A 9,897-nucleotide genomic window follows, 5' to 3' on the forward strand; every position below is an offset into this window, starting at 1 on the left:
AGAACCACAACTGAGGCACTTTTGTTTCTTTAAAAATAAATTATTGTAGGGAGCGTTGAGGCAGACGCCAGACCCTGTGTCGCTTAATGAAATAGCCAGGCTGCCTGTCCACCAAGCCGGCATTCGGTCCCCCTCAAGAAAATGAGGAAAGTTTCCTCAGGAAAATGGAGCTCGGATTCTTCCGCTTTCGCTAAAAAACCTCGGACAGAGGGCGGATTCTAGGTTTTCGGGCCCTGAAAGAAATGAGCCGCTCCTAGGGGATGAATATACTCCTTTCTCTTTCCACTCCAGTCTGCCCCTCAGAAAATCCCTTCACGCTTACACCGCTCGACTCCTCAGAGGTTTCTGCACGGAGAGGACAGATGAGCCCTCCTCATTGGCCAGATACCCTGTCTGTCTCTCCGTTACGCCTCAACAAGTGCCGCCTTTGGACAATCCCCTAGTCCCGGATCCCTTACCTAATTGGTTCATTCAAACAGACCCCCGACCAACGCCGCCTTTCATTGGTAGACATAAAAAGACCAGCTGCGATTGGTTTCTTAGACCCTGTGAGAACGAGTCGGGATTGGCTCATCTGGTCTGGGCGGGCTACAGGAGAGTTCAAATCGAAGTGGCGCTGCTCTCCTAACGGACGAGCGTCTGTGGAGAAGTCGCTACCTCCGCGGTTGTCTCGTGGGTCCCGCCGGTTCAGTCGCTTGCAGGGTTCTCGAGCCCTTTCACGACCGTCACCATGGAGGTGTCACCATTGCAGGTACAGCTCGCGGAGGAGACGGGTTGTGGAGTCTGAGCGCTGCCCGCTATCTCCCTGGCTGCCCGTCAGGGGTGAGGCTCCCGGGCTGGGGTCCCTCCCGCCCCGACGGGCTGGGAGCCTGTATTCTGTGTGGAGCCCAGTCTCCTGGCTGCGTGTGATCGTGGAAAGGGGGAGACCCTTTGTGGTGCCGATACTGAAGTGTTACCGGCCGAACTGGCTTCTAGGGTGTTGTGTTTTGTGTGTTTACGGTTTCTAGGCACGGGATGCAATGGGCCCCATAGTCGCTCTGTGTTATAATGGCCCGCTTGCGACTTTCCACAGAACTAGTGGAGTTGTTCTCTCCTACCCTCCGGTTGAAAATGGGATTGAACGGCCCTGACCTTGAAAGGTGCAGAGCAGAGCACGGTGGCCCCCCTGGGGAGCCGGCAGGCCCCGGTTGTTCAAAATGTGCCCTTCCTGTGCTCACGACGTTAACGCGGCCAGCCAATGGCCTCCCACACGGATGCTGCCGAGCCGGCATCGCTTGTGCGCCTGGGACCTAGTAGGCACTCATTTCTATTTGCGGAGTCGATGCAAGAAGTGGGTGTATTTCATTGATGATATTTAAAACATGGGACATAGGTCCGTGTCAGATACACGTAGTGAGGTAATCCATCCGTGAAAACGGACGGACACCTAGGGATGAGGTAATACATCCGTGAAAACGGACGGACACCTAGGGATGAGGTAATACATCCGTGAAAACGGACGGACACCTAGGGATGAGGTAATACATCCGTGAAAACGGACAGACACCTAGGAACCTGGCCGCAGTGACCTTAAATCGCCATGTCTGTGCAAAGAGATGTAAACTCCACCCAGGCCCACCGGAAGATTGTGATTTGTTACAGTGTGCTTAGGCATGTGACGGTAGACGTGTTTTGTTTATAGTTTCTGGTAAGCCTATAATTAAACTTCACCATTTTTTTAAATTGCTAGCCTGTAAATGAAAATATGCAAATCAACAAAAAGAAAAATGAAGATGCTAAAAAAAGACTGTCTATTGAAAGAATCTATCAAAAGAAAACACAACTGGAACATATTTTGCTCCGTCCAGACACCTACATTGGCTCCGTGGAATTAGTGACCCAGGTACAGCCAAGCCCCTTAAACGCAGTGACTATGTAGTTAAAATGTGTGCTTTTCCTGGTTAATTTTCTATACTTTCGTGTGCTTTGAGTGTCCACTGGAATTAGCCTAAAGTATTATATATGTGTGTATATTTTAATCCAGAAGACCTTACAGTAATCATGATGATGAGACAGAATAAATATAGCGTAAAAATAACTATATCCCTTTGCCTTATTTCTAGCAAATGTGGGTTTACGATGAAGATATTGGCATTAACTATAGGGAAGTCACTTTTGTTCCTGGTTTGTACAAGATCTTTGATGAGATTCTAGGTGAGTAAATTCATGTATGTAAAGATCTGCTGATCAAATCCTTTATAAGAAGTTTCATTCCTAGCAAACCCTCTGTAGCCAGAGCTGTCATTTCAGTTGTTGGGAGAAGTGATGCAGTGATGTTGAATTCTTTCCTAGAAAGAGTACTATGAGTAAAAATTGCTGAATTAACACCTTGTTGATGCTACTCTTTGCTTGAGATTTTTCTTTCTATATCTTATAGTTAAGGAATTTTTTTAAATACTTTAATTTTTTACAAATGTGTATTTTATTTTCTTTCAGTCAATGCTGCAGACAACAAACAAAGGGACCCAAAAATGTCTTGTATTAGAGTCACAATTGACCCGTAAGTCTCTTGCTTATTAGTCTTTTGTTTCTTATAGTTCACTGTTACTGTTAGTTGCATTTTCTTGGAATTTAGTAAAGTTGACATTATTTATTAATCCTCACCTGAGAATATGTTTTTACTGATTTTAGAGAGGGAGGGAGGAGAGGGAGAGAGAGAGAGAGAGATGGATGGATCCACTGCCTCCCGCACATGCCCTGACCGGGATCGAACCTGCAACCAGGGCATATGCCCTGAACGGGAGATCCCGCCATGGCGGGCTGGGAGCCTGTGTTCTGCAACCTTTTTGATGTACAGGATGATACCCAACCAACTGAGCCACCCAGCTGGGGCATAAAGTTGACTTTTTAAAATAAAAGTTTGAAGAAGAAAAAAAAAAACAGGACAGAATGCTAAAATGAACAACCTCTAATACCTACTATCTAGATCCAACAGTTATCAACACTGCCATATTTACTTCATCTATATTTTTTCCGAATTTAAATGTGAATTACAAACACTATGATGCTTCATCCCTAAATACTTCCATAACATCTCCAATAATTGCCTGAAGTATTCTGGAGTCTAGAGCTTTTGAATTTTTCCCCTCCACATAATGCTATTCAAATAATAAACCAGCAGGTGGTGCTAGAGATCTAACATTTCTGATTATAAATGTTGGGTGTCCATTTGTGGGTGGTCAGAATGCTTGTTTGACTTATTTATTTTTATCCTCACCCAAGGACATGTTTTTATTGATTTTAGAGAGAGAGGAAGGCAGGTGGAGAGAGAGAAATGTGGATGTGAGAGTGAAACGATCGGTTGCCTCCACCCGGGATTGAAGTGCAACCTGGGTATATGCCCTGACCAGGAATCGAACGTTCGATCTTTTGCTGTATGGGATAATGCTCCAACCAATTGAGCCTCATTGGCCAGGGCTTCACCTTTTTATTAGCCTATTCAAAGTCCAAATAAATTCTTAGCATTTTATTGGCAAGCAGGGAAATTTACAATTGAAGTTTTTCCCTTTCATATTTGTTTTACAATGAGATTTGTTGGGTGGGAAAGCTAAGAGAGCTAGGATAGTACAGATGATCCTCTTAAAAGCAGTATAAAAAAAAACACACACACAAAGATTTGACTTTGGGTGGTGGGCACACAGTGCAATAGACAGATCTTGTAACATAGAAACCCACACCTGAAACCTGTATGATCATATTAATCAGTGTCACCCAGTAAATTTAATTTTTTTTAAAAAGAAAAAGGCAATATAATAATAGTTTCCAAATTTTGTTCTTATCTTTCCATTGAGCATAAGTCATTTCCCTTTGTCTATCCTAACATTTTAAAATTTCATATTTTTTCAACATTATCAGTGTCAGCCCAGGTGTTGGAACAGGTTTAAATTTTTATTTTCCTCTTGGCTCCTATTTCAGGAGTATTAGGAATTAAGCACAGTGAGAAAGAGAGTTCATGCTAAATTTCAGAAGAAATATACGTACACGAGCCATAAAGAAATTAAGACTGAATTTTAGAAATAAAGGCATTTAAATATAAAACATATTTAAGCACTAACTTAACAACCAAATTCCAATCTTCTTTTCTTAGGGAAAACAATTTAATTAGTATATGGAATAATGGAAAAGGTATTCCTGTTGTAGACAGATCTTGTAACATAGAAACCCACACCTGAAACCTGTATGATCATATTAATCAGTGTCACCCAGTAAATTTAATTTTTTTTAAAAAGAAAAAGGCAATATAATAATAGTTTCCAAATTTTGTTCTTATCTTTCCATTGAGCATAAGTCATTTCCCTTTGTCTATCCTAACATTTTAAAATTTCATATTTTTTCAACATTATCAGTGTCAGCCCAGGTGTTGGAACAGGTTTAAATTTTTATTTTCCTCTTGGCTCCTATTTCAGGAGTATTAGGAATTAAGCACAGTGAGAAAGAGAGTTCATGCTAAATTTCAGAAGAAATATACGTACACGAGCCATAAAGAAATTAAGACTGAATTTTAGAAATAAAGGCATTTAAATATAAAACATATTTAAGCACTAACTTAACAACCAAATTCCAATCTTCTTTTCTTAGGGAAAACAATTTAATTAGTATATGGAATAATGGAAAAGGTATTCCTGTTGTTGAACACAAAGTAGAGAAGATGTATGTCCCAGCTCTCATCTTTGGACAGCTCTTAACTTCTAGTAACTATGATGATGATGAAAAGAAAGTAACAGGTAGGGTACTGAGGGAAAAAATAAACATTGTTGCTAAAAAGCAAAACAAAACAAAAATATCTTAAATGACTATCTGTGGCATAAAGTTTTAAAATCTTTATAATTGCATCACTTTACCAGTGATTAAGAAATGAAGCTGTTCATGAGATAACAAATAGTATTTATTTATTTGCCCAGGTGGTCGAAATGGCTATGGAGCCAAATTGTGTAACATATTCAGTACCAAATTTACTGTGGAAACAGCCAGTAGAGAATACAAGAAAATGTTCAAACAGGCAAGTAAATAGTTGTATATTGTACTATGGCAATTTGTGTTATTTAGTTCTAGTTTATTTGTAAGGTGACTCGAATTTTTCATCTTTCCTATTTTTTACTTCTATAGACATGGATGGATAACATGGGGAGAGCCGGTGAGATGGAACTCAAGCCCTTTAATGGAGAAGATTATACATGTATTACTTTCCAGCCTGATTTGTCTAAATTTAAAATGCAAAGCCTAGACAAAGACATTGTTGCACTAATGGTTAGAAGAGCATATGATATTGCTGGATCCACTAAAGATGTCAAAGTCTTTCTCAATGGAAATAAGCTGCCAGTAAGTGTTTTCTGGTCACGAGGCAATGTGTGATCATTGTCAAAGGCAAAATTGGTTTTCATTCAATAACCATTTCATTAGTTTTGAAAAAATCTTAGTCTATTCTTCAGTCTAATTTTTTTTTTGTACCATTTTAATTCCTATACAGGTGAAAGGATTCCGTAGCTATGTGGATATGTATTTGAAGGATAAGGTAGATGAAACTGGCAATCCATTGAAAGTTATCCATGAACAAGTAAACCACAGGTGGGAAGTATGTTTAACAATGAGTGAAAAAGGCTTTCAACAAATTAGCTTTGTCAACAGCATTGCTACTTCCAAGGTAATTTTATTCTTGAATTATTAATTATGATTTATATTTTCATACGTGTTCTTATTTTTAATACAGTGGGGCCTTGACTTACGAGTTTAATTCGTTCCGTGACGGAGCTCGTAACTCATATTACTCGTATGTCAAATCAAAAACTGAACGAGTGAGACACGTGATGCTGGGCTGATTTTGTGGCGTTCACTGTGACGTTCGCTGCGCCAACTTGCGGTGGGGTATCTGATGCTGGCGGCTCATAACAATTTTAGCTCGAAACTCAAAGCAAAAAATCAGCCGAGAGACGGCTCATATCTCGAAAAACTCGTTAGTCGGGACACTCGTAAGTCAAGGCCCCACTGTATATATAAAATGAACTTGGATATTTGGCTACCTTGGTATAAAGTAAGCTAAATTAGACTTTTATGTTTGATTATTATAATTTTGAGGATACTGAGCTTTACAGTTGATTATTTTTCCTCATTAGGGTGGCAGACATGTTGATTATGTAACTGATCAGATTGTGACTAAACTTGTTGATGTTGTGAAGAAGAAGAACAAGGGCGGTGTTGCAGTAAAAGCACATCAGGTATTGTATTTTAGTGGTTTTCTTTTTCCAAATGCAAGGAAGAAAAGACAGGCTATAAATAAAATATGAGTATGTTTTTAGTGATTTAATGTCAATTTTTACTGCAGGTGAAAAATCACATGTGGATTTTTGTGAATGCCTTAATTGAAAACCCAACCTTTGACTCTCAGACAAAAGAAAACATGACTTTACAAGCCAAGAGTTTTGGATCAACATGCCAATTAAGTGAAAAATTCATCAAAGCTGTGAGTACATAGAGGGAAATAAAATAATAGAAATACCTTGCTTTATTTTCCATTACCCTTTTCAGCTCTGCAGATGATTGATAGAGAGAGATAACATTTCATATCACCATTCAGTTTAGATCACTCCTGAATTCAGCCCATCTGCTTTCCAAACATTGAATGCCTAAAGTTGCTCTCAATCACACATTCAAAACTTAATTCCTTCTCACCATATTCAGTTTATCTTCATATAAGGAAATCCCCCACCCCCCAAAAAACAAAACTATTTCCTATCTTAATAAAAAGGCCCCAACCAACCACTAGGTTGCATAAACAAGAAAGCTGGGAGCCTTCTCTTTATCCCCCCTCTCTCATCCATGAGAATTATCTCTTGGCCCTAGCCAGTGTTGCTCAGTGGTTGGAGCATTGGCCTGTGCAATGAAGGATTGTGGGTTCGATTCCCAGTCAAGGGCACATACCTCACTTACGGGTTTACTCCTCCGTCCCCGGTCAGGGCTTGTGTGCAGGGCAACCAGTCGATGTTTTTCTCTCCCTCTCTCCCTCTCTCCCTCTCTCCCTCTCTCTCTCTCTCTCTCTCTCTCTCTCTCTCCCCCCCACACACCCCCTTCCCTTCTCTCTCTGAAAAAAACAGTGGAAAAATATCCTCAGGTGAGGATCGTTTCTTAGATGTCTCAATAGCCTTCTATTATCATTTCTTTTCTTAATAGGTTCTTAACATTCATACAATTTTAGTCATTTCTTTGTAATGCTCTTGAGTAACCTTTTTATGTTAAAGCACACGTTTTGTCTTCACTCTCTTTTGGAAGTCTTTGAGTGATTTTCACTCTTAGAAAAAGTCCAAATTGCTTAATTTGGTCTACAAGACCCTGCCATCTCCAGCCTCATCTCAGGGCACTTTTTCCTATGGCTTTAAATTACTGAAAAACATAATACTCTTCTCCTCCTTATAACTTTTTCACATGCTTATCTCTCTCCTTGGAATACTTTAAATCTGGTTAACTACTTTAGGTCTTCGATGTCATTTCCTCAGGAAAGCCTTTATTTTCTACACTTCTCCCCTACTAAGTTTGTTCCAGTATAACACTGACATACACTATTATATGTAGCACATTTTTTTCATTTATCCATAACATTCATTACACTTGTGATTTCTCATTTTATTTGTCTTGTCTTTGTTGTATATTAAACTCCATGAAGACAGGGACCAGTTCTAATTTTTTTAACTGCTAGATTTTCAACATGTAGCTCAGTGTCTGGCACAATATAAGTGTGTAGTCAATAAGTATTTATTGAATGAATGAACCCAGTGGAACCAGCTTCTTCAGTAGTGATAAACTGAGACAGGAAGACCTGCCACCCTCTATCCAGAAATCGTATTTCTATCTCTTTTCAATATATATATATTTTAACTATACTTTTTTTTATTGATTTCAGAGAAGAAGGGAGAGAGATAGAAACATCAATGATGAGAGAATCATTGATTGGCTGCCTCCTGCATGCCCCCTACTGGGGATGAAGCCCACAACAGGGGCATGTGCCCTTGACGGGAATCAAACCCAGGACCCTTCAGTTCACAGGCTGACGCTCTATCCACAGAGCAAAACCAGCAAGGGCTCTTTTCAATCTTTAAATTATTTTTAGGGGGAACTCATTTATATTCTACATTTATGACTGAAATCTTCTTCCTTAACATGAATCTTCTTGTTTTCAGGCAATTGGCTGTGGTATTGTAGAAAGCATACTAAACTGGGTGAAGTTTAAGGCTCAAGTCCAGTTAAACAAGAAGTGTTCAGCTGTAAAACATAACAGAATCAAGGGAATTCCCAAACTTGATGATGCCAATGATGCAGGTACACATTTAATGTTTCCAAATTTTAAATCTTATAGTTGTTATTTGTTTTATTCATTAACAGCATACCATGAGTATTTTTTCCTTGGCAGTTAATATCAAGAGAATATTTTTACTCTTAAAAAAATCAATGGATTCCCTTTTATTAAACATTTAGGTCATTTCCAATTAAAATAATGTTGAGATGATTGTTTTGGGATATAGAACAAGAAAGTTCCATATTGATCTATAGGAAAGGGAAAAGTTTACTTTGACTCTCTTAGGTCCCTGGCTTGGTCTGAAAATTAAACTAACAAAGACAGATTAACAGGAGGAAAGCGTACAGATTAATTTAATGTAAACTTTACATGACACAGGAGGAAATGAAGCCCCAATGAAATAATTAAACCTAGGTATTTTTATGCCAGGTTTGATGAAGAGTGGAAAGTCATGGAAAGATATGATAAGTAAAGAGTATGAGCTAAGTGCAGTAAACTTGGGGAAGCTCAATGAGGCCTGTTTATTCAGATTCTTCTCAGTGTCCCTCAGTCCTGGAGTTAAGAATGCTCCTTTCCTCTGGGTATATGGAGGGCCCTTCTCACAATGAGAGTCTTATGACGTGCTTCAAGAGGGGTGAGGTCAGAGAAATCTTCCTACTTCTACCATTTTCTAAAATTCCTTCAGCTTAAAATATATGCCAAGATACCATATTTTGGAGTAGCATGTAATAAACACCATCGTTAACAAATATTTTTCATATAATATGATCAAATGAATGTTCAACAGTAGCATAAAATGAAAAATTAGCCTAAGAAACTAAGACTTTTATTTACTATGAACTTTAGCTAAAATATATATCTAACTAGAGGCCCGATACACGAAATTTGTACAAGAGTAGGCCTTCCTTCCCCCGGCTACCGACACCAGCTTCCCTCTGGCACCCAGGACCCAGGCTTCCTTCGCAGCCCCGGCTTCCTCTGGAATGACATCTGGTCTAATTAGCATATTATGCTTTTATTATAGATTATTACCTCCATTTTACTCCTAAGCCACTTGTTATAAACTATAAATTACTAGAGTTTTATCACAAAGTTATTAACAGCATGTCTGAATTAATATTTGAGGTTGAACTAAATGTGCCAATAATTTGTGTATTTTTATTTTAGGGAGCCGAAATTCTACTGACTGCACACTTATTCTGACTGAGGGAGACTCAGCTAAAACCTTGGCTGTTTCAGGCCTAGGTGTGGTTGGGAGAGACAAGTACGGGGTTTTCCCTCTTAGAGGAAAAATACTCAATGTTCGAGAAGCTTCTCATAAACAGGTAGAATATAAAACTATCTTTAGAATCGCTATCTAGTTTTATAATGCAGGACTTGGTGCTTGTGTTTCATTCCCTCATTGGGCATTTTAAAATGTATTTTAGATAGTTTTTGTTATTTTAAGCAATTGGATACATAGAACCTACAACCTATGTGTGTTCTCTGACTGGGAATTGAACCCATAACCTTTTGGTGTGTGGACAATGCTCCAACCAACTGAGCCACCTGGCCAGGGCTATATCATGTCTTTT

General features: G+C 39.1%; 1 protein-coding gene across 2 annotated transcripts in view; it reads left to right on the top strand.

The window, feature by feature from the left end:
* Nucleotides 1-613: 613 nt before the first annotated feature.
* TOP2A (topoisomerase (DNA) II alpha) overlaps nt 614-9,897 on the top strand; it is a 28,434-nt gene continuing 19,150 nt past the window's right edge. Inside the window, exons 1-13 of one of the 2 annotated variants that reach the window (XM_014536129.1) lie at nt 614-751; nt 1,730-1,882; nt 2,103-2,193; nt 2,476-2,539; nt 4,127-4,170; nt 4,662-4,763; nt 4,941-5,038; nt 5,146-5,358; nt 5,507-5,680; nt 6,150-6,251; nt 6,359-6,496; nt 8,208-8,346; nt 9,491-9,648. In XM_014536129.1, coding sequence (XP_014391615.1) covers nt 731-751; nt 1,730-1,882; nt 2,103-2,193; nt 2,476-2,539; nt 4,127-4,170; nt 4,662-4,763; nt 4,941-5,038; nt 5,146-5,358; nt 5,507-5,680; nt 6,150-6,251; nt 6,359-6,496; nt 8,208-8,346; nt 9,491-9,648 — 1,497 coding nt within the window. In that variant the 5' untranslated portion in view covers nt 614-730. Of the gene's footprint in view, nt 752-1,729; nt 1,883-2,102; nt 2,194-2,475; nt 2,540-4,126; nt 4,171-4,617; nt 4,764-4,940; nt 5,039-5,145; nt 5,359-5,506; nt 5,681-6,149; nt 6,252-6,358; nt 6,497-8,207; nt 8,347-9,490; nt 9,649-9,897 lie in introns of both variants that reach the window. The other variant, XM_014536128.1, reaches the window with a different exon arrangement.

The sequence above is a fragment of the Myotis brandtii genome, unplaced genomic scaffold (assembly GCF_000412655.1).
Source record: "Myotis brandtii unplaced genomic scaffold, ASM41265v1 scaffold157, whole genome shotgun sequence".
NCBI classification, from domain to species: Eukaryota; Metazoa; Chordata; class Mammalia; order Chiroptera; family Vespertilionidae; genus Myotis; species Myotis brandtii.